Source organism: Mizuhopecten yessoensis, unplaced genomic scaffold (assembly GCF_002113885.1).
Source record: "Mizuhopecten yessoensis strain PY_sf001 unplaced genomic scaffold, ASM211388v2 scaffold5913, whole genome shotgun sequence".
Taxonomy (NCBI): Eukaryota; Metazoa; Mollusca; class Bivalvia; order Pectinida; family Pectinidae; genus Mizuhopecten; species Mizuhopecten yessoensis.
In genome coordinates this window covers 175005-201328 of record NW_018406286.1, presented here as the reverse complement: position 1 = coordinate 201328, position 26324 = coordinate 175005, and the positions used below count along the sequence as shown (strand labels likewise).

The window sequence follows — 26324 nt, the reverse complement described above, 5'->3', positions numbered from 1 at the left end:
TTCCTGACCTTTAGTTTTAACGGGGAGAGATACAATGGGGCTATACCTTCCTATTTCCTTTGACAGTGTGACCTGTAACTTCACGTCTGACAAGAGATAACATGTGGCTATACCTTCCTATTTCCTTTGACACCGTGACCTGAAACTTCACGTCTGACAAGAGATACAATGGGGCTATACCTTCCTATTTCCTTTGACAGTGTGACCTGTAACTTCACGTCTGACAAGACATAACATGTGGCTATACCTTTTTACTCCTTTGGCAGTGTGACCTGTAACTTCACGGCTGACAAGAGATACGATGTGGCTATACCTTTTTATTTCCTTTGGCAGTGTGACCTGTAACTTCACGGCTGACAAGAGATATAATTGGGCTATACCTTCTTATTTCCTTTGGCAGTGTGACCTGCAACTTCACGGCTGACAAGAGATAATATGGGGCTATACCTTCTTGACAAGAGATAACATGTGGCTATACCTTCTTATTTCCTTTGACAGAGATAACATGTGGCTATACCTCCCTATTTCCTTTGACAGTGTGACCTGTAAATTCACGTCTGACAAGAGATAACATCTCACTATACCTTCTTTTTTCCTTTGACAGTGTGACCTGTAAATTCACGTCTGACAAGAGATAACATGGGGCTATACCTCCTTATTTCCTTTGACAGTGTGACCTGAAACTTCACGTCTGACAAGAGATAACATCTCACTATACCTTCTTTTTTCCTTTGACAGTGTGACCTGTAACATCACGGCTGACAAGAGATAACATGGGACTATACCCACTTAGTTTCTTTGACAGTGTGACCTGTAACTTTACGTCTGACCAGAGATAGCATGTGGCTATACCTTCCTATTTCCTTTGACAGTGTGACCTGTAACATCACGGCTGACAAGAGATAACATGGGACTATACCCACTTATTTTCTTTGACAGTGTGACCTGTAACTTCACGGTTGACAAGAGATAACATGGGACTATACCCACTTATTTTCTTTGACAGTGTGACCTGTAACTTCACGGCCGACAAGAGATATAATGGGGCTATACCTTTTTATTTCCTTTGACAGTGTGACCTGTAAATTCACGTCTGACAAGAGATAACATGGGGCTCTACCTTCTTATTTCCTTTGACAGTATGACCTGTAACTTCACGGCTGACACGAGATATAATGGGGCTATACCTTTTTATTTCCTTTGGCAGTGTGACCTGCAACTTCACGGCTGACAAGAGATACGATGTGGCTATTCCTTTTTATTTCCTTTGGCAGTGTGACCTGCAACTTCACGGCTGACAAGAGATACGATGTGGCTATTCCTTTTTATTTCCTTTGGCAGTGTTACCTGTAACTTCACGGCTGACAAGAGATCCGATGTGGCTATACCTTTTTATTTCCTTTGACAGTGTGACCTGTAACATCACGGCTGACAAGAGATAACATGGGACTATACCCACTTAGTTTCTTTGACAGTGTGACCTGTAACTTTACGTCTGACAAGAGATAGCATGTGGCTATACCTTCCTATTTCCTTTGACAGTGTGACCTGTAACTTTACGTCTGACCAGAGATAGCATGTGGCTATACCTTCCTATTTCCTTTGACAGTGTGACCTGTAAATTCACGTCTGACAAGAGATAACATCTCACTATACCTTCTTTTTTCCTTTGACAGTGTGACCTGTAATTTCACGTCTGACAAGAGATAACATCTCACTATACCTTCTTTTTTCCTTTGACAGTGTGACCTGTAACATCACGGCTGACAAGAGATAACATGGGGCTCTACCTTCTTATTTCCTTTGACAGAGATAACATGTGGCTATACCTCCCTATTTCCTTTGACAGTGTGCCCTGAAACTTCACGTCTGACAAGAGATATAATGGGGCTATACCTTTTTATTTCCTTTGACAGTGTGACCTCTAACTTCACGTCTGACAAGAGATATCATGGGGCTATACCTTCTTATTTCCTTTGGCAGTGTGACCTGTAACTTCACGGTTGACAAGAGATAACATGGGACTATACCCACTTAGTTTCTTTGACAGTGTGACCTGTAACTTCACTGCTGACAAGAGATAACATGGGACTATACCCACTTAGTTTCTTTGACAGTGTGACCTGTAACTTCACGGTTGACAAGAGATAACATGGGACTATACCCTCTTATTTTCTTTGACAGTGTGACCTGTAACTTCACTGCTGACAAGAGATAACATGGGACTATACCCACTTATTTTCTTTGACAGTGTGACCTGTAACTTCACGTCTGACAAGAGATAATATGGGGCTATACCTTCTTATTTCCTTTGACAGTGTGACCTGTAACTTCACGTCTGACAAGAGATAGCATGGGGATATACCTCCTTATTTCCTTTGACAGTGTGACCTGTAACTTCACGTCCGACAAGAGATAACATGGGGCTATACCTTCTTATTTCCTTTGTCAGTGTGACCTGTAACTTCACGTCTGACAAGAAATAGCATGGGGCTATACCTCCTTATTTCCTTGACAGTGTGACCTGTAACTTCACGTCTGACAAGAAATAACATGGGGCTATACCTTCTTATTTCCAATTTGTTTGTAATGGAATTGTTCTTGTGTGACCTGAAACTTCACGTCTGACAAGAGATATCATGGGGCTATACCTTCTTATTTCCTTTGACAGGGTGACCTGTAACTTCACGTCTGACAAGAGATAACATGGGGCTATACATTCTTATTTCCTTTGACAGTGTGACCTGTAACTTCACGTCTGACAAGAAATAACATGGGGCTATACCTTCTTATTTCCAATTTGTTTGTAATGGAATTGTTCTTATATGTTTTCTCGCATATTTTCATAATTGTATGCAATAAACGTTATTACTACAAGCACGTATGCATCTTTTCATTTTTCATAATTGTATGCAATAAAACGCTATTGTTTCAAATACGTATACCTCTTTTTAATTTTCCTTAGTGTGTATGCAATAAAACGTTATTTTTACAAGTATGTAGGTATCTTGTAAGTTTTTTGATAAATTCCAAATATGTACGCATTTTGTAAATTTGCGTAATAGTATGCAAAAAATCTGTTTAAAATTACAAATGCGTGTATGCAATAAAACGTTACTATTTCAAGTATAAATGCATCTTGTAAATTTGCATGATTGCATTGATAAACTTATATATGTGCATCTTGTCAGTTTTCATTATTTTATGCAATAAAACATCAATATAACAAGTATTGTGCATATTAAAACAATCAAATACATAAGTAGTAGGATCTTGACCAATGTCCACTTTGCGACCCCTCTTACATACTATACTGTTCTGTACTGAGTGACCAGCACACGACTCACTATAAACACAATATATGTAGCTTTATAATTAACATCAACATCGGTATGAGTACGGCACTTGTAATGAATTGAAACGAACGCTGGTTCGGAACTGTGTATTCATTCACCGTCAATTTTAAGGTACATGTCACCCTCTATACGACCAGAGTTGAACGAGTATGTGAAAACAGCGACAACTTTAATATAATCACAATACTAAATAAAGTATTAAGTGTAACATAGTGTAAACTACCATCATGTTCCTGTCAACACGAACCCGTAACAATAGAAGATTGGGTCGAGTCTGTGATTCTCCTTACACAGTATCTGCAATATCATTATTACAAGAACGGAAGTGATATATATATATACAATTGTAGTCAACCTTGATATACTAACTGGTTTTATTTCTCTCTCATACTGTAAAAATAGCATCTTTTGCCTAGGCAGTGGTTCTGAAATCTGAGCCAAAGGTGTGTTGTTCAGATAAGTCGCAATATGTCGGAAACGGAGTCAACTACGACGTTAGCACTTTCTTAATCTTTTATTGTATAATATGAAGTATTTTCATAGCTTGATATAGCAAAACGTTCAGGGTACACTTTAATGCCAATGAAATCACTAGTATACTGAAATTTTACATAATTTATACACCCAGCATGCTTCATTCTTTATATATAACACATGCGGACTTGTTTTTCTCCGACAAGTATTATAGGTTTCCTCACTTACGACTTGGTGGATTAACATGAAATATCAGCTTTTTGAAGCCGCCCTTTGTTGATAAGACGGTAACACACACAGCTAATTTCACTTGTCTATATTTTAATTATGACGTCACGCAAAAATGCTTTGCGACGTCATCTTCCCTATTTTGGTGTCATGATTCTTAGCAATAATTTCCCGCATTAGAGACAGAAAGTATGTATTTCTAAGGGAAACATGTGGTTTTTCATATACAATATTTCTAAATGTTATGAGAAAAAATATCTACTTATTCATGTTTTACATGTACATGTATAAAGAGGTTTCCAAATTCATGATGGCTGCTTATCATATCTTAATCTCATTAGTCAATTTTCAAACCAGTAAAAAATACGTAAACCTGGTGTTTTTATACAACTCGAAAATTAAACAACGTAGGTTAGGTCAACATGATAACCAACCATCTACGTATGAAATAATCAGTTTATTTATAAGTACACGTGTACTAATGACACAGGTGGACATCATACTTGTATGTCTCTCTGTCCGTCTGTCTCTGTACTTCTAGTTGTAATTTGTTTAGCGTACCAAAATTAATTTTTTAAATGTATGGAATATCATACTCATTGTTGGAAAATCGGGGTCTATGTATTTTACAATTATAGAAATCATGGTAACTGTTGAAACATTTTTTTCCCTTTATTGATTATGATCTATGAACAACAAATACATGACATCGTCTCCCCCAATCTTCCCTTAAGTAGGCAAGTATGTATAAGCTGAATAGACGATGCCGTATTGATTAAGATGTTATACCTATTTACACTGATTTTTTAAACAATTGTGACAATCTTTAAATGCAACATTGTGTTAATTGTACTGTAATAACGTGGAATTGATTTTGAGGAACAAATACAAGTGGTTGATTATGATACGTTAATAAGACTCATAGAACCAGAATAACGAGACGAGTGTCTCTCCTGCAGGTCGGGGTTGAGAAAATAACAACTCGTATGTACCTACCGCATGGTTTAAGGTAAATAATGACGAAACCTCATGCAAACCTGGGACTTTATTTCTTAACATCTAGGTTATGCGATCCAAATACATCCGCTGCATGTACTGAATTGCAAAGTTTGGTATAATTTGTTTTCTTTTTGTTTCTAAAAGCTTTGGTTTCAAAACGTATTAAAAAGCAATACCTCACTTGAGCGTTACCCCAGGAAAGGAAGGTAGTGGGATTAAACCCAAGACCGAAGAAAAAACAAAGCACTGTTGTGTCAGCTTGTACGCTCTGCCCCCTCCCCGTACCCACTTTCTGACGTTCAGCTTTAAGATAGAGTAAGTGATGTTAAGGTTGGTACCATATGCAGCTCGTTTAGCTAAGTATAGTCTGACTGGGTAGATTGTCATGCTGTGTGACCGGGTGGATTGTCATGCTGATTGAACGAATGGATTGTCATGCTGTGCGACTGGGGTGATTGTCAGGCTGTGTGACCAGGTGAATTTTCATGCTGTGTGACCAGATGGATTGTCATGCTGTGTGATTGGGGTGATTGTCATGCTGTGTGATTGGGTGGATTTTTATGCTTCATTACTGGGTGGATTGTCACGCTGTGTGGCCGGTTTGATTGTCAAGCTTTGTGACTGGATGGATTGTCAGGTTGTGTGACTGGGTTGATTGACACGCTTTGTGACTGGGTGGATTGTCATGTTGTGTGACCGGATGAGTTGTCATGTTGTGTAACAAGGTGAATTGTCATGCTGTGTGGCCGAATGGATTGTCATGCTTTGTGACTTGGTGGATTGTAATGTTGTGTGACCAGATGGATTGTCATGCTTTGTGACTGGGTCGATTGTCATGCTGTGTAATCGGGTGGATTGTTATGCTGTGTGACTGGGTGGATAGCCATGCTGTGCGACTGGGTGGATTGTCACGCTTTGTGACTGGGTGGATTGTCAATTTGTGTGACCGGATGGATTGTCATGTTGTGTAACAAGGTGAATTGTCATGCTGTGTGGCCGAATGGATTGTCATGCTTTGTGACTTGGTGGATTGTAATGTTGTGTGACCAGATGGATTGTCATGCTTTGTGACTGGGTCGATTGTCATGCTGTGTAATCGGGTGGATTGTCATGCTGTGTGACCGGGTGGATTGTCATGCTTTGTGACCGGGTGAATTGTCATGATGTGTGACCTGGTGGATTGTCATGCTGTGTGATCAGGTGGATTGCCATGCTGTGTGACCAGATGGATTGTCATGCTGTGTGACCAGATGGATTGTCATGCTGTCTGTCCAGATGGATTGTCATGCTGAGGACCGGATGTATTGTCATGCTGTCTGTCCAGATAGGTGGTCATGTTGTGTAATCGGTTTGATTGTCATGCTGTCCTCGGGGCGTATTGTCATATATATGTATATGTTAAATATAAACACAACAACATCGCTCATCTGAATTAACTGTTTACTTTATTTTTGTATTTATAGATAGAAAATTAACATATGCTGGTGTAAAGGTTCATGTCTTTACGTTAGCATGCAGTACCGCTGAGGTCGGTGACTTTAATCAAATTGATCCGAACAGATTCTGATAAGATGCATGGTTGACAACTTACCAAGCAATATCAGTGATTAGCAATACACAGTGAATGAAGATGGATGCCCACAACTTTTTGATAAACAAGTTCCAGTTTTTTTTATTCAAACGGCTCATCATTGTGGTGCCATTTGATTTTTTATTAGAAAGTTGTTTCTAAAATAGTGGTTCCACAGGTTTTGACCTATATTGATTTACAACCTATTCATTAGACCAAAAATCCACTGAAGGACGTGACATGCGGTAATACGTGAACGGGATCCGCAGTGGCTCGACCAGAGACATGAACCACGATAACGTCACCTTGGGCAAGCGATAGGACTGCCGTGCTTGTCCCAGTGGTCTTGTAGTATCTGTCATCTCCTGCATATCCATCTGCAACCGGTGCTCCGTTTTTCAGCAGTTGTGATTGTAAGTAATGTATGTTGATCTGTATTGTCCAAATAAACACATAAAGCCCTGGGGTACTGCACGTGAAAGCCCCCGTGTACCCACTAAAGTCGTTGTGAGTATTTGTGATAACGCTGTCAAATATGATGGTATGGCCAATGGCAACAGAGTAGGCTGTGATGCTACTTCTAGCGAAGAATCCAGATCCTTGTCCACCTAAATTCAAAACAATAAGTTGAAATAATAGCTCAACATTTGTTGATATTTAATTTAGTTGTATCCTATCAAGACAAGCTTAAGACTTTAGTGAGCGCATTCCCAATTTATGTTCACGTGATCATTGTTTTTTATTCTGGCTGAGAAAAAGGTCCATCATTTCGTGTTATAAAACAAGTACTAATACATAAATAAATAAATGGAAGAACACAGGTGTTTACAGGATGTTAAAATATTGCTACGAACACATTAATATGTTTCACCTTTTTAAAACACCACAGTAAGTATACTTTAATATGTTAGCCTATAATATAATTAATTGCAGCACATAAAATAGTTTGTTATGGTAGGAATATCACCAGTGATTACTTTTCCGCGAGTTCTACACTGCGCGAACATTGAATTCCTGACGAAATCGCAAAATAAGCTTGATGGAATTAAGTGCTATAGCACAGTGATGCATGTATACAAACGAAAGATGTTTTTATATAGACAGGACTGCATGTAGCATTGATACCTACCTTCTGCCACTTCCTGAGTTCTCGGAAATGGCACCGGCGATCGGCGAATTATTACTTTTCGTTTTGAATTCGGTGGATTGGTCAATTTGGCATCGACGGTGTCCTGTGTAAGTGTTCGAGGTTCCGCGGGTTCGGAATCATGCGTGGAAGTAATATTCCTAGTATCGGGAGCCCTATCCAGACTAAAAGTATTGGTAGGTTCACGGGAGTGGCCGAGTTTTTCTGCAACGCTACATCGCTTTTTACACTGTGTAGATAGCGCGTCGTTTTGTAGCATCACCGTTTCTAGTCTTGAATGAAGACGGTTATTGTCCTGTTGGAGTTTTGAATGGAGACGGTTACTGTCCTGTTGGAGTTTTCCGAATTCTTGCTTTAATGTTGTTATGTCATTTAGAGCTTTTCCTAAAATATCATGATAACTTTCCATTGTTTCCTTCATTACGATAGATTCTTTAGCATCATTTTCGCGGAGGTTCTCCAATGTTTTCAGACGATGGAGTATTTCAAGGTTGGCATTTTCAGGAGCACCGTTATATCTGATAGAAAATATGTCAGTTTCCACACTAGTACCTTTACATTTTGAAAATATAATATTGGTTAAAACAAGTGCACATAGAATATGTTTCAACATTTTCCACGGCTAGTGCGAGATGAGATACGAAGTAAGTCTAGAAGCACAACGACAGTTGATTTTATAGACAGGAACATATGGTCAAATTTACACTTCACGACAAAAACAAACCTGACCTACAGCGTTGATGGGCAGAGCAAAGATAGCCCTTAGTCATTTTTCTGACCTTACAGGAAATGGAAATAGGACAGAATTCAAGTTCACCAGGGCAAATACGAGACGAGCATGTGTCCTCGTTGTAACTATTTGTGATGATAATCTTAAGTCCTGATTAGACAGTACACTGGACAATAATTCCGAAAAGTGTCATCGCTGTATAATTTGGCGTTATAACCGTTATGAGGGGGGGGGGGGGGGGAGTTAACACCGATATAAGGTTTTATATTAAAACAGACAACAGTCGAGGAAGGTTTAAGGATTAAAATCGACACTAGTAAAGGATTCGGCCTTTGAACCGACAACGGTGAAGGTTTTCCGTTTAAAAGTGGGATGATTTCATGGACAAGAGCAGATGGCTTTGCTCCTTTAGGAATTGTCACACTCCTGACCTCTAGTTTTAACGGGAACAGCACAGATAACCCGAGGCCATTCTGTTGAGTTCTCAGGGAAAAAGTTACAAGGTAAAACCCGTCCAGTTCAACTGAAATAGACGAGACGAGATTGTGTGTACCAAGTATGTGTTATCCTGGTAAAATACTAGCCGCTTCCTACCGACTCGGTTAGGGAGATTTTATATTTAGCTCATCCGATAGAACGTAACACTAGTAAGCCGCCAGAGGTCCCAGGTTCGACTCCTCGCGGAGGCCTCTGTTCGTATGATTTCACTGTAACCATTTGTGGTGATAAACTGATACGTCCTGTTAAGACGGTACACCAAAACAAATAGGATTGAACTGAAAAGGATAAATATGTGATGTTTATACAGACAACGATTAAAGGTTTTTGGAAGTTAATGTGACTATGGTACGGGATTCAGAGTTCAAACCGAATGAGATAATGGTTTTGGGATTAACGTGACATCACCAGAAGATTTCGAGTGTAAAAAAAAGGATTGAAAGTGACATAGGTGTAAATATGGAATAAACGCTGACAACGGTTAACGATTCGGTGTCTAAATCAACAATGTGATGTAGAGGATGCTGTTTTATTTGTATGAACAGTTGATTGACAAGTTCACTAAATTACACGATTTGTAAATGAGAGGGTACCGGTTGACTCAGTACGTTATCTATGTATGCTATTCCCACCGATTGGTATATAAAGGTTTGACCCGATAATCTCCATTACTTGTGTAAACAAATGACCATTATTGGTTATTCTACCAAACAAGTACATAGAAAGGCAAACATACGACACACACCGGTGATTGTACTTTAACCCTTTCACCCCTATGTAACTTTAGTAGACTCTACTGTGCATTGATATGGATTAGTCCATTATGGTCTAAAGTGGTGAAAGGGTTAATAATTTGGTAATAGATACAGTTTGCCAAAAATGAATAACACTGCATCATACATATGTTTCGTCATTTTAGGACACGTTGTTGTTGCTAGGGGGCCGACAAGGTGGAAATCCACATCTTTCTTAACACGTGTTGTAACTGAAGGGGAGGTGCGTAAAACCGATCAATGCTATAAATTTAAAGGAATTAGAGTATTACAGTTTAATTTTATGATAACGAGTAACGCCTGTATATTATGAACAGTGCCACTACGACTACAATGTAGGTCTACTATTTACTGCCTTGGTTAAATTTATAACATATTGAGAAACAAAGGGAATTAGTAATATTTCCTTCGGCAGTGTGACCTGTGTTTAAGTCATACGCCCTACTGTGATTATACTTCACGTATCATGTGGTTATACCTTATTGTTTTCAATTTGTCTTTAAATATGTTTTTTCGTACATGTTTTCTCTCTTACTTTCATATTTTACAATGAAGTACATAAGTAGTCGGATCTTGACAAATATCAACTCCACGACCCCTGTTACATCACTGTACTGAGTGACTAGCATATAATTCACTTTAAACACAATATATCTGTAGTTTTATAATCAACACGTGTTCACATCGTTATGATGCCGGCACTTGTAATGAATTTAAAGACATTCAGGTCTGGAGCCGGGAATCGTTTTTGTATTTATTTAACGTCAATAGTAAGGTACATGTCGCTCCCTATACGACTGGAGTTCAACGCGTATGTCAAAACAGCTACAATTTTAATTTAAATCAACATATTACATGACGTTTTTAAGTAAAGTAGTACGTATAACATAGCGTAAACTACCAAGTGGACTAACTAGTGTTGGAACAAAAAAGGATTAGAGGGTGGGGATTGGTGGAGGGGGTGCGTAGAGAACCCCTAAATAAGTACTGGTGATTTAAAGTTAATAATAACGAGTAAAGAGTGTATATATTATGAACTGTGTTTTCATGCAATTATCAAAATTTATAAGATATATGTACATGCATACCTGTAGAAATAACGTTTATTACGCCAATTGACAAGTTGCATACATACGTGTAATAACATGTTTTTGCATACAAGCATGGAAAATTACGACATAAATTTATAACACAGTGACAAACTAAGGTAATCCCTAATATTTCCGTTGTCAGTTTGACCTGTAATTTAGTAATACGCTCTACTGTGATTATACTTCACGTGTAACAAAGTGTTGTTTGTGGTTGTACCTTCGTATTTCCGATTTTGTTTAAAGGTGTTTTTTTCATATATGTTTTCTCGCATATTTTCATAATGGTATGCAATAAACGTTTCATTACAACTTATTATGCTTCTTTCCAATTTTCATGATTATATGCAATAAAACGTTATCATTAAACGTTCTGCAGCGTGTATGTCTTTATAATTGTATGCAGTAAATGAAAGGGGTGTATGGTCAAAATTTTATGCAGTAAAACGTGATTAGAACAAGTATGTATTTTTCTAACTCGTAAATGTTCATGCTTGGATGCAATAAGACGTTATGACACGTATGTATGCAACTTGTCAATTCGCGTAATAAACGTTATTTTTACAAGTATGTATGTATCTTGTACATTTTGATAATTGCATGGAAACACGTTAATGTTACAAATATGTATGCATCTTTTTAATTTGCTAAATCGTATGCATGAAAACATCAATACTACAAGCATATATGCATATTACAACAGTGACATACATAAGAAGTAGGACCTTGACCAATGTCCATTGTACGACCCCTCTGACAGCACTGTTCTGTACTGAGTGACCAGCACACACTTCACTATAAACACAATATATGTAGCTTTATTATTAACGTTTGTTCGTTAAAACGTTCGGAATCAGCTATCGTAATTGTATTTATTTAACGTCAATATTTAGATACATGTCACCCTATCTATGACCGGAGTTCAACGCGTATGTCAAAACAGCTATAATTTGTATTTCAATTAACATAATACGTGAATTTTTAAAGTAAGGTAGTACGTACGACATAGCGTAAACTACCAGAATGATCTAAACTAGTGTTAAAACAGAAAACGGGGTGGGTGCGTAGATAACCCCTAAATAAATACTGGTAATTTCAAATTAATAATAAGGAGTAAAGTGTGTATATTTATGAACCGTGTCATTACAACTTGATCAACTATTAACCGCCAGGGTTTACTTAATAACATACTGACAAACAAAAGGAATTCTAAATACTTCCTTTGGCAGTGTGACCTGAAACTTCACGTCTGACAAGAGATAACATGTGGCTATACCTTCTTATTTCCTTTGACAGTGTGACCTGAAACTTCACGTCTGACAAGAGATAACATGGGGCTATACCTTCTTATTTCCTTTGGCAGTGTGACCTGTAACTTCACGTCGGACACGAAATATAATGGGGCTATACCTTCTTATTTCTAATTTGTTTGTAATGTAGTTGTTCTTATATGTTTTCTCGCATATTTTCATAATTGTATGCAGTAAACGTTATTACTACAAGCATGTATGCATCTTTTTAATTTTCTTAATTGTATGCAATAAAACGCTATTGTTTCAATTACGTATACATCTTTTTATTTGTTCTTCGTGTGTATGCAATAAAACGTTATTATAACAAGTATGTATGTATCTTGTAAGTTGTCATAAGTTCTTGCCATTTTTTTTTTAAATAATTCACAATATGTTCGCATTTTGTAAATTTGCGTAAAAGTATGCAAAGTATCTGTTTAAAATTACAAATGTGTATGCATCTTGTAAAATCTCATGCTTGTATGCAATAAAGCGTTACAATTACAAGTATATATCCAAATGTACATGTTTTATAATTGCCAAAAAACCCATTAAATAAATATGTACGCATCTTGTATTTGAATAATTATATGCAATAAAACGAAATGATTAAAAGGATGTATGCATTTTGAAAATTTTCATATTTATATGCAACAGAACTTTATTATTACAAGTACATGTATGTATGCTTATTTTATATTTCATAAATGATTCAATACACGTTATTTTTACAAGTATGAATGCATCTTGTAAATTTGCATGATTGCATTAATATTACTAATATATGTGCATCTTGTCAGTTTTCATAATTTTAAGCAATAAAACATCAATATAACAAGTATTGTGCATATTAAAACAATGCAATAAATAATTAGTGGGATCTTGACCAATGTCCACTTCGCGACCCCTCTTACATACTATACTGTTCTGTACTGAGTGACCAGTACACCAGTTCACTATAAACACAATATATGTAGCTTTATATTTAGCATCAACATCGTTATGAGTACGGCACTTGTATTGAATTGAAACGAACGCTGGTTCGGAACTGTGTATTTATTCAACGTCAATATTGAGGTACATGTCACCCTATATACGACCAGAGTTGAACGAGTATGTAAAAACAGCGACAACTTTAATATAAGCACAGTGCTAAATAAATAAAATAGTAAGCGTAACAGTGTAAACTACCAGCATGTACCTGTCAACACGAACCCGTAACAATAGAAGAGTGGGTCGTGTCTGTGATTCTCCTTAAACAGTATCTGCAATATCATTATTACTGGAAAAAAAGTTATATGAATATACAATCGAAGTCAACCTTGATATAATAACTAGTTTTATTTCGCTCACTTACTGTAAAAGTATTTTTTTTGCGTTGGCAGTGGTTCGAAAATCTATATGCTCCAGGCATCATCTATAAATGAATATTCGCGTGTGGATATATTGTACTTTAGCGCTATTTTTCTCAACGCAAAAAACGCGAATATTTCCACACGGCAAAACTGTATTTTACAATCTTCTTTTTCTAACGCGCAACCCTTGATATATCGATGTATTCTCAAACCCTACTTTAACGTTAAATCCTTTTTGAACAGTTTAAAAGTGGGTTTTTTTCTGCTGATGTAAAGTAAGATATAACCTCATATATATAGGAGGCACGATAGTCTAGTGGTAGGACGCCAGGCTCGTGACCGAAGGGTTGTGGGTTCGAGTCACGACACGGCACTGTGTTGTATCTTTGAGCAAGATACTTTACTCCGCTTGTTCTAGTCTACTCAGCTGTAAATGAGTACGTGGTTGGGCAGTGCTAGAATTGCTTAATGCTAGCTGTTAGCGCCGAAATGGCAGCACTGTTAGTATGCTCCCCAGGGAGTTGAGAAAGATATTGGCTTGTAGCGAAGGCCCTATAACCACGGTAAATGCTATGTGGACCGCTTTGAGACGACCTACGACCTAGGTTGTGAAAAAGCGGTATACATGTATAAGAACTTCGAATTATTATTATTATTATTATAATTATATATACTAGCGGAAAAAAGAAACTGTGCATGCGGAGAATTGTTATAGAACATGTATTACCAACTGTGTATACATGAAAATTCACACACATCACCGAGTATGACACATACACGCTATCCGTGTCATTGACAGTTTTTCCCGTGCAGTTTGCTCTCTATAGGCGTTGATCAGTTTGCACGTTTTTCTCGTCCAGACATCCAATTCGACAATGAACGTTTATTTTTCAACTGTTATGTCACTCTATTGAGACCAGTGAACAGTAAAAACAGCATTATATCGTTTTAATTTGTGATTAATACTATGCCGAGGCTCAATGAAAATGACCGCCTCCGGATTATTGGTATGCTTCATGCTGGTATAGGCCAAGCCGTTGTCTTTACACGTTTTCATGTCCATCAAAACACAATCCGGGATTTGCGGAGACGACATCAACAGATTGGCCACGTCGGCGATCGACCGCGTGCGGGACGTCCACGTGTGACGTCACGTCAACGGGACAACCATATTCGGCTTGTCCATTTGATAAATCGCTTCCAAACGGCAAGTTTGACTGCACGGACAATCCCTGGGTTGCTACCAATAAGCCCGAGAACTGTACGGAACCGATTGCGTGAACGAGCTATCCGTCCGCGACGTCCTGCAATCCGCCCAGTTTTTTTGCCACGTCATCGTGTAGCACGTCTGGACTGGTGCAGAAGGCATTTGCGATTTACTCGACGGGATCGGGCAGGCATTTTGTTTACGGACGAGTCGCGAGTCCACCTGGATAGTAGTGCCGGTCGTTCCAGAGTGTATCGTCGCGTTGGAGAACGTTTCCGTGACGCTTGTGTGGTACAACGACGTTCTTTCGGCGGAGGCAGGGTTATGATTTGGGGCTGCATCACAGCCAACGGGAGAACGCCTCTGGTGGTTGTTAACGGGAATTTGAACGCGCTACGTTACCGTGACGAGATCCTCCGGACCCACGTCGTTCCATTCGTGCAAGGGCAGCAACGTCACATTACGCTACAGCAGGACAACGCCGGGCCACACACAGCTCGTGTCGCTATGGACTTTCTGGCCCAGCAGAACGTTGACGTGTTGCCCTGGCCTGCTGTATTTCCCGATCTGTCGCCCATTGAACACGTCTGGGATGAATGAAGCGCAGATTACGTGCATTACCTAATCAACCGGTGACGTTGGCTGATTTGGCTGCAGCGTTGGTACAGATCTGGAATGCAATCCCACAAGCATTCTTGAACAGTCTGATAGGCTCCATGCGCCGACGTTGCCAGGCTTGCATTCAGGCAAACGGTGGACATACGAGGTATTAACTTTGTGAACTCAGTATTGACCCCCGCTGTGTTTACGTCACTTCTGAGAGTAACTTATTGATTCCATAACGTGGAAAATGGAATGCAACTGTTAATAAATAACAAATAAATTGTCCCTGAAAACCTTGTTGTTCTACGTCATACACATTTATTTTCATTACACATTTTAGGCATGCACAGATTCTTTATTCCGCTAGTATACATTGTATTGAAATCACAATTTTGTCATTTACCAATACGTCCAGGGTTATATTCCTAAAGAGGTTCTTGATATATCACACATGTACTAATGTTATTTTTGTTCTGACATCGGTTCGTTGTCAATGCGTTTCTGAATAAATACATAAGTCTTCTGTTCCAGATATGAATCGCACCAACCTTTATTTACCAAAATTTGAAGCATACACGTGATTCTCACCATTGACCTGAGATGTCGCACACATGTTCAACATCAGAGTTCAACGTTGGTAAAACAAAGAACTGATCTGTGGCGATACAAAAGTATCTTGAGGTCAACTTGAACAAAATTAATACTAAAATGGAGGTGAAACCAAGGACCTCGAAGGTGTAAGCGTTTCTTATACCATGTGTTGCACTCGGCGTGACGTGTCCGGAGAAATCGAGGAAACGAACAGCAACTAGATGAAACAAACTGTTAAATGGACGACAGTTCTAGATCTATATCGGCAATTCTAATACGAAATAGTCATATCAAAAGAGTTTGCTGTGTGAAGAACGCTAGTTATGAGGACTACACAATGGTGTAAACGCAAGTCAAACTGTGGGGCGTTCCATACAGCCCAATCATACATGTCTTTCACTTTAGATTTGTGTTGATAAAATTCCCCAATATAATCTGGTACCAGGAGGTCTATTTCGATATCGTCATTTTAGGACTGTTAAAATGTTGTCCTGTTTTTCGTATTTTTTTCAAACTGTTCGTTGATTCTTTTCTATTCATAAGAACCGGAAGTTTGTTTTTTTCATTTTAGAATTTAGTTCATGTTTTTGGGTATTTGTGCTATGTGCTGACGCCCATAGTTTCGGTACACCGAAAACATATACTGAAACAACTTATTTTGGATGCTAATTAAGGACAAATATGGTCTGCTTAAACTTTTTTATAACATACAGGTATCCATGTGGTTTCCTTTTTTCCCTTTTATCTCTATTATTGTACTTCCGGCAGCGACTTCCTAGGCATCTACGGGCTCTGTTGTTCAAAAGGTGATTGGCTTAGTCAATATTAAATAACAAGTTCCAACCTCTATCAATTTGGTCAACATACAAGATAAGAACTCGTAAGGTTGCATGTAATTATACTCGACTTCAATATTTTTGACCTTTTTGGAAAAAAATAACTCCGTTAATGGCTTTCAAAGATAAGCAAAAGATAAAAGTTCCGACTTTTAAAAATTATTAAGTTAATTACTTTTAAACGATTAGGCCCTACTCAGGCCTTTATCACCAGAATATTTACTATAGTGCTACATTGTGTAATTTGACTCATTGTATCATAGTGGTCCGTTAGAGGTCTTGGGTGGACACTGGGGTCGAACCACCACAGCAATTTACATAAACTCAACCATACAGACGTCGTGCCCATTGACATTGTTTGCTCACTCTAGTTTATTATATGCATGCTTTTTGTCGACCTTGTATGTTGATTTAAAACATGTAATATTTTGACCCATTGTGTGTTCATGTTATGATGTTATATTTTGATCTTTAGTGTTATAACTCTTTATTTTGACCGTTCTGTGCTCGCAATTGTATGTTATATTTTGACCTTTTGTGCTATCTCTTTATCATGTTATATTTTGATCCTTAGTGTTATAACGTGGTTTTTTTACCATTGTGTGATCGCTATAGTATGTTATATTTTGACCCTTTGTGTCTCCTGGCGCTGTTGTTATGCTTTCGTGTATTTAACAAAAAAATCAATAATTAGTGTACGGTAGCGTTCCTACTGTTTAAATTGTCAGGTAAGTTAAATTCGTACATGTAGTAAAGTTGTAAAATCTTGACAAACGTTGCCTTTCATAATCATTGACTGATAAGAGTACGCATTAAGGTTATTCCGTTATCTTGTACTGAGTAATATTGAGGACAAAAACAAACAAATGCAATTTAAAGATGTACCTCTACACAATTGTTTTATATGTTATATTTGCCAATTATTTCTTACACAAGCATTGCAAACAGAACTAAATTTGACATTATCATCTATAGTGAGTGAAGTCCTGTGGACAAGTTGGTACACTGGTAACTGGTATAGTACTAAAATCTTAAGAACCCATAAAGTTCGACATCGGAAACACTTCTGTAAAATACTTGCATTTATATAAAATACTCATCTGTGTTGTGTCACTCTCAGCGGATTTGGTCAGATTGTCAAACCAGTGATGCATTGACGGTTTTTACGATTGCATTGGTCAGTTGTATACCAGCTCACTTTTGGTAATTGAAAAATTGAGATTTAAATAACCTTATAAACAATCACAAGTAAAACTAACATCTGATGAGGGGATCATGGTGGATCACAAGTAAAACAAACATCTGCTGAGGGGATCATGGTGGATCACAAGTAAAACAAACATCTGCTGAGGGGATCATGGTGGATCACAAGTAAAACAAACATCTGCTGAGGGGATCATGGTGGATCACAAGTAAAACAAACATCTGCTGAGGGGATCATGGTGGATCACAAGTAAAACAAACATCTGCTGAGGGGATCATGGTGGATCACAAGTAAAACAAACATCTGCTGAGGGGATCATGGTGGATCACGAGTAAAACAAACATCTGCTGAGGGGATCATGGCGGTTCACAAGTAAAACTAACATATGATGAGGGGATCATGGTTGATCACAAGTAAAACTAACATCTGCTGAGGGGATCATGGTGGATCACAAATAAAACAAACACCTGCTGAGGGGATCATGGTATATCACAAGTAAAACAAACATCTGCTGAGGGGATCATGGCGGATCACAAGTAAAACAAACATCTGATGAGGGGATCATGGCGGATCACAAGTAAAACAAACATCTGCTGAGGGGATTATGGGGGATCACAAGTAAAACTAACATCTGCTGAGGGGATCATGATGGATCACAAGCCCTTTTGTTTTTTCTCAACTTTCGGTCAGTACATGTGTACTGATGAACCACATGTTTTATATGATACAGTAATAGTGCCATTGTTTAAAAGTCGGCAACTCAGCAGGACTTTTGCGTCGCAAATCTCAAATGGATTTTGACGCCGGGTATATTTTTATAGTAATTAACACTAAAAGCAGAATCAGCATATTCTAGTATTCAAAACGACCGACTTTAAATAAAATATCACTGTTTCTACACATTAAAAAAAGGTTATTATTTGAAAATTTAACTGAATGAATGATTATTATTTAATGAAGCCGTTAAAGAAACACTCATGATTCAACAAGTTTATAGCTGAGAGTAGCTAGCACATGCCAAAAGCAGTTTTCAGATTGGTTACCTTCGTACAATGCAAAACAATAGTTATATTTCTGTACATATTTAAAGCGTTATAAAACTTTCCGCATTATAACAGTTAACACAATAACTCGTGTCTATCCCCTATACTCGTGTATCCACATTGTAAGACGTTTGAATTGAAATCGACCGTGACCTTCTTTCGTCACACTTTCCAGTCATGTGTATACTTACAATATCGATATTCAACGGGCTAATTTAAATATCTAATTCATAATCAAATGTCTCTCGTGCTATAAGTACTGTCACCACCTGGGTGATTTATCTATCCCGACCGAACTATCCAAGTAAGTGACTTGGGTATGGCGTGGGCTGGAGACAGAATGCTGGTCCGGGAACGTGGTATTTTCCTGATCCTTTTTACGTTCCTGCTGAGTCTTAAAGGTAAGCCGATTTAAACCGTTTATCAATGTTTACCAATTAATTAATTTTATTGTTTATTAATTTATTTATTCTAGAAATTAATATTTTTTCTATATTATTTTAATAACCTTATTTTCACCAATTGTATATATGAAGAAAACTAAATGAATGTCATATGAGATTCATTGAATAAGCCTAATTTTAGTTATTTGTGAATTCTTCATTAGAAACGTCGTCATTTAATGCCCTTTTCCGTAAGACGCTAAATTATGATGACTTCATGTCTCTTGTCTTATTTTTACATCATAATTGGTGTTGATATCTGTCATAGGAGTTATATAATTACGATAGTTGACTCAAAATCTGAATATGTACATTTGGTTTCTGCCAGACTTCATTGGCAAGCGAGTTACTGGCTAATAGCCGTGTGTTAGTTCGAAAACTCAAAACATCACCGCAGACTAACTCCCTCGGCAATTACCCATGTTTGTAACTTCTCCAAAATGACTTCACTGAACTGAATTGTCAGAACTAATTTTTGGTATACTGTATCTATTTCCAAAAGGTACAATCAATAGTGTGTGTCAGTGATGTTTATCATTCAAGATACATGATTGTAAAATATTCTGGTGGATGTTTCGTCCCCGAGGTTTGCCGTAACCTTAAAAGCCATAATTGTCTCTGTTGAGTAGTGGCAGGGTTCATAATATACACACTTTCCTCGTTATATATTTGAAATTAATCTGTGCTTTTCTAAATTTTAAAATTCGTTTTATGCACATCCCCTTCTGTTTCAGCAGTAGTTTATACCAATTTGGAATTCTAACGTTACGCCCTTAGCATCACCAATAATCCCTTTACGGACGGAACAGCTGCATGGCGCTGTGTATATCATTTTTGGTTTCTGTATCTATTCCGTCTTTGCGTATTGCAAAGTTATCTGCTCTTGAGAACAGGTATTGATTGTTACGTCATTTGTTTGTGAGAGTAACGTGATCAATTTTTGAGAAAACGACGTAATTTTCTCACACAAACCAATGACGTAACAACCAATACCTGCTCACAAGAGAAGATAACTCTGCAATATGCAAAGACGGAATAACCAACATTTCAAAACGTGCATTCACTTGTGTTGGTGTGATACGTTCATCTCAAAGGCTTTCTTTACCAATCAGAATATTGTCGATCACAGGAAAACACTGCAGACGATATTAAAGGAGAAATTACATCGCGATCGACATATTTTTAGCGGGGTACACGTTCGCCTGTTACCGATTCGGTCCGGTTTGTTGATTCTGCGATCTCAAGTGATACAGTATTGGGTCACCTGCCCAAATCCGTGATATCTTTTTTTTCTTGCGGGAGTCCGGTTTTTCTAACACAAAGACGCCCTTGCCAACAAGAGTGATTTATTTTATTTGTTTGTTTCATAATTTTTGTAAAAGAAATAATGATTTATGTTGACTTTTTTAACATGTTCGCCTTTCGTTTTAGCATGATACAAATGGTTAGAGATTGTATTTTTTACTTTCTAGTTCCTCATGTCCTTAAAGTTACCATGTTCCATGGTTCATCATTCTAAAGCATCAATACTCACATAACCACCCAGTTCTATAAGACAATGAATGATTGAAAAGTGATTTTGTTGAAGTTAACAGACATGTATTGTCCCGATTGAGTTCCGGAATTAAAAAAAACCCAGGAAAAATCTAAAACGTATATCTTCTTTTTAACACTTGAGATAAGGATAACTAGGAGTTTCTCGCACCTCAGACAGATATATCCCACGTTATACCCCATGCTAGACTTTTCTATCTTGTCCGATCTGTTTGGTACCATCATAGGTCATTTCGCACAGCGACGGATTCATCCGCGCGTTAACGACACGAAATTGACAATCTGCATTATTCATTTCTTTTTTATCGTTTTATGTATTGTTTTGATGTACATAATAAAGTTAGATATCTGATGATGTTAATATGATATAATCAACGTGGTGAAATACGTTGTCTTCTTTGTAAAGACGGACTACATTTTTACACGAAAGCATTCAAATGTAGCTTTAGTCGTGTAGGGGCCATATTTAGTTGAGGCTCCAGACAGTATAATTGTAATCTTTAGCAAAATTGGATTAGTTTTTTCGAACTAAAAGGTGCGAGACCAAAATAATGCATTTTATTTATCTTGCATATTGATGACGTAAAGGATATTTTCAGGTGGAAAATCCTAAATTTAACAGAGATAGGTTTGCATATAACATTGAATGAACGGATGAATATTACTTAATTCGAAACGAGAACATTCGAAACAAGAACATTCGAAACGAGAACATTCGAAACGAGAACATTCGATACGAGAACAAGTATTTACTGATATCTTACTTTTGGTGTAAAGTATTGATATTATGATATTTATCAGTACTGTATTAACATAAGACACATTTATGTTCAGTTTACTGTAAGTTGCAAACTGGATTTATAATATTTGCAAACTTCATATTGCGACATCACGTTTCTGTACTTATTTGTGAAGTTAATGTTTCACATTTTGTCTCCATATGTTGTTCGCGCGGTGCTTGAATTCGCGATCGAAGCTTAATAATCCATGATCCACCGCAGGCAAACACTACGGAGTTTTACCGTAATGTTTCATACAAACAGTAACAACACCCACTTCCCCCCACCTCCATGTTGTGTTATCACAGTATGCAATTCAGAACCTACAATTGCGTGATCAGAAATCTTACTGTATTTCTATAGAACTGTTGACCAGTATATCACTTTATGGGCAATATGGTGTCTTTAGTTCGCGTCTCTTCAGATTATGACGTGGATTGTGTATCGACTTTAACATATGTACATTTTGTTAATTTTATAGTGTTAACCTGTTATAGACCTATAAAATGATATACAAATGTATGCAGTATGGATTTCAAGGGAATTGGTATCGACCAGCAAATAGGTATCAGCAGTAGGCAGGAAGATAGTTTGTTTTAACAAAATTCCCTGTTAATTCAATTTCTATATCTCATTTTCAGCTATGAGTATCATTAGAAGCGTAAGGGATACAGTGGTGCAAAACATGTTCCACAAAAATTAAATGAATTGCAGGAAGTGGAATAAGTTAGCGGTAAAGGGTGGACAACATTACAGGACATCCCGGTGGCACGTAGTACAGTGTCTATTGTAGGTTTTAAAGCATATACCTTAGTGTCAAGTTGCATGTTAGAACAGTTCCTACACCTCGGTCCATATTTTGTCGTCGACCTCAGACAAGGGTATTACACCGTACCTATCTTTAGAGGCGGTGTCATTTGACCTTTTAAAGGAAGGTCTTAGCAATTATTTCACTGCTCCTAACAGCGTTTTGTATAATACTAAAGATATTGCTCGTTATGAATCTATGTTTTATGAAAGTTAAATGTGATGACATAGAAGGCGGTGGTACGATAAGCGACCGTGTTATCTAAACGAAACAAGCTTTCAATCTAAACAGCGTCGAATAGTTTTCTTCTAGACAGAGATTTTCACACTTCCGAACAGGGAAATATATTCTGTCTTACACTTCACGTCAACAACCTCGGGTTTTACCAAAATATTCTCCCTCGGGTGGAATTTCCCTGTCCTACACCCCTAAGCATGCAATAGTCTTATAATCTTGCATACGCAGATCTGGGAGATACTTGTTAATTTCAAAGTTGGTATTAACACCCAGTGATGACGTGACACTATCTCGATAATAAAAGTTAACTGTTGAGAACATTACTCTTACAGTTGCATTCTATATTGTATATTTAATTTCTCACCACAGTTCGAACTGAACTTTATAATCATCGACAATCATCATGAAAAATATATATATAGATCTATTGAAATCTTTAGTTAAAATTATTTGTCTTCCTTCTTGAATATCTCTTATATGTCTCTTTATATCTGTTATTATCAAGTATTTAATGAAACTAAGTATTTTTTGTCAAAGTCTGATGTATGGAAATCTGAAAAGGAAAGTTCGCAGGGGATCAATATTACATAGACCTGTGTAAAATCTAAATTCTGCGACTGTCGCACGGAAAATAATTGTATACCTGACTACCATCTAGTGTTCTCTTTCATGGTTGCATTTTAATGCGAATAAACAATTACATATCTACTCACAAATCCCCACAACCAGAATCAGACCTTCTACTTTTACACTCAATAAACGTGCAGTTTGAGAATTGTACCAGATATCAAAGCAGTTCTTAGTTAAAGATTGCATGTGATACAAAGTAACGTAAGCTCATTAAAAGCTCTTCAACAAAATGTAATTTGCTCTTTATCGCTGCGATTTAATTGCTAGTTTTTGTCCTATCACGAAAATGATTTTTTAATAATTAGATAAATAACAGCTTTGATACATGTAACTCCAATTATGTCTATTTAGAGCGGATTGTTGAGAAAATGATCCCAAGTATCTTCAGGTAAGAAAGGGTTATTATGTCATGAGAAATTGTTCTGAAAACATGATGGTATTCACGAGTCTTCAAATGTCTCACAACCTTTGTACACGGGATCACGGTGCAAAGTAGAGTACATCTAGGTCGCAGCCCTTAAACAGTAATCAATATCGAGAGTATTGATAAGATCCTGCATGGGGCTATGTAATATCTACAATAATTAAAGGGAAAACGAGAAGAACGTGACACTAGTTTCATGGCCTATATAATTAAAACTCCAATCTGTTCGAGTAATAAAGTATCAAAGATCATAATAGAAAAAAAAGTTGTTGATATACCGTAAATATGCTAATATATATAAAAAAAACATTATGCTAATTTTAGTAACCTCATATTTTCGAATATTATCAAGTTTTACTTTCTGGGCCCTAACGTCACTGATGAGTTCTCGAAGGAGGCGACATCTGTATGATGCAGTGTAATTCATCTCTATTACCAAAGTGTAGAGGTACAATCACCTATGGGTGTCTTACGTTCATCCTCTATGTACGAGTACTGATGAACAGTATATGAGATAGAAAGCAACATACCGGAAATTCAATGATTTGGCACATTATTATAAAGCGAAAAAGCACGAAAATAAAATTACCTCTCAAATATGTACATTTGCAGTATTTTCAAAAATCTTATTTTATTTTTTGTTTTGCTAATTTGTGTTACGTTATGCCCACCGGTTAGCCTCCATAAGTATCGTTGGACGCATAAATGTTTAATTATCTTTATATAATATGCACTATTTATATGCGCATATGAATGATTGACAGCAGTTATTAACTTCTTTTGTATCGGATAACATAACGTAATCTCGTTTTAAAACCGATTTTGGTAGAAAAATGATTCAATTTCGTCCAAAGTATGGGTATTGTTATAAGAAGACAGTGCTTATATATCTTATCCGTTATAGCCCGTTAAATGAAAAAAATAAACACAGGCAACTCAAGTGTGCCTTTGTCATGTTTTTATCAGTGAAATATTGGAAATTGTGACATTAAAATACAAACGTGATATACTATCTCAAAACTAATAACCAAACTCAGCATATTTTTTTCGAAATAAGTGATTATCTCTTATAATTTAGTGCACTAAAAATTCAGTGTATTACTAATTACTCGTGCAAGTTCATTGATTTATTGACGCGCTAACAGTTTATGCAATAGACAACATTACACAGAACTTCCAATTAGCGCAGTCGTTTTTTAGCGCATTATTTAAAATGCACAAAGAGCCAGAATTTGTACTTTCAAAGGGCTTTGTATATACTTTCTGATTTCCAAATATAAATATAAGATTGCTGATACAAAAACAAAATTCCATAGTTTAAGGTAGTTTATACTACATATCTCACACGTATGACAGATTTTCCGACATTTTTTGTCATATATACATGTATTGATCAGGAACCAGCTGTATCTGACAGTGATTGAGGTTTGACGTTGGCAGTTATGCGAAACATGATATAAAGAAGATATAATATAACCTACTAAAACAGAGACTACTCCAAGTAAACCTGGATTACCTGACCATGTATTCTATTGAGCCTTAGGATGACCTATGTTATGGGATTTGTAAAATGGGGAGTTTATCACCAGGGTAACTTAAACATCTACATTGTATGTATTTTTCCGACCTTGCACTTACAATGTATACCATTTAAATACAATTGGTTAAATGTCGAGTTGATCACAAAGTTAACTTAAACATCTGTATTTTATACATTCCACGGACCTCGCACTTATACCATATAAAATTCTATTGGTTAAATGTCGAGTGGATCACAAGGTTTACTTAACCATCTGTATTTTATACATTTATCGGACCTTGCACTTATACCATATAAAATACTATTGGTTAAATGTCGAGTGGATCACAAAGTTTATTTAAATTTCTGTATTTTATACATTTATCGGACCTTGCACTTATAACATATCAAAAACAGATGTTAAATGTTTAGTTGATAACCAGGTTTACGTAAAAATGTACATTGTATGTATTATTTGGATGTCATAATTATACCATATAAAATGAAAAGGGTAAAATGCGGAGATGACCGCTAAGTTTACTTAAACATTTGTATCTTTATACATTTCTCCGACCTTGCACTTTTGACATATAAAATACAAATGGTTAAAAGAAGAGTTGATCATTATATATCTACATTGTATGTATTTTTCTTGCACTTATACCGTATAAAACACAAATAGTAAAATGTATTGTTAATAGCGAGGTACACTTGAGTACACATTTCTCGTACCTTACTTTTACAGGTAATAGATGTAATATCTATTGAGGAGTTGGTACGAGAAGAATAAGGACGTTCTGTATTAAGACACATCACGTGAAAAATGAAAAGTGTTTAAGTTGTTAATACCCTGAAGGTAAATACTTAATACAATCAAAATTAAATTTATAATGATCACATAAAAGGTCTTGTGATATTTGAAGTTTTAAAATATCC

At 36.8% G+C, this 26324-nt stretch overlaps 2 protein-coding genes across 2 annotated transcripts in view; one reads left to right on the top strand and one right to left on the bottom strand.

Moving 5' to 3' along the window:
* Nucleotides 1-6485: 6485 nt before the first annotated feature.
* LOC110451295 lies at nt 6486-8452 on the bottom strand. Its single transcript, XM_021499227.1, has 2 exons — nt 7757-8452; nt 6486-7235 (listed from the first exon to the last, which is right to left on the bottom strand). The coding sequence occupies exons 1-2, from the start codon at nt 8385-8387 to the stop codon at nt 6838-6840; spliced, it is 1029 nt and encodes a 342-aa protein (XP_021354902.1). The 5' UTR covers nt 8388-8452; the 3' UTR covers nt 6486-6837.
* A 10841-nt stretch (nt 8453-19293) lies between these two features.
* Nucleotides 19294-26324, top strand: part of LOC110451279 (fibrocystin-L-like) — a 120944-nt gene continuing 113913 nt past the window's right edge. Inside the window, exon 1 of the mRNA XM_021499197.1 lies at nt 19294-19395. Within this exon, the coding sequence (XP_021354872.1) occupies nt 19314-19395 (82 nt within the window). The 5' untranslated portion in view covers nt 19294-19313. The remainder of the gene's footprint in view (nt 19396-26324) is intronic.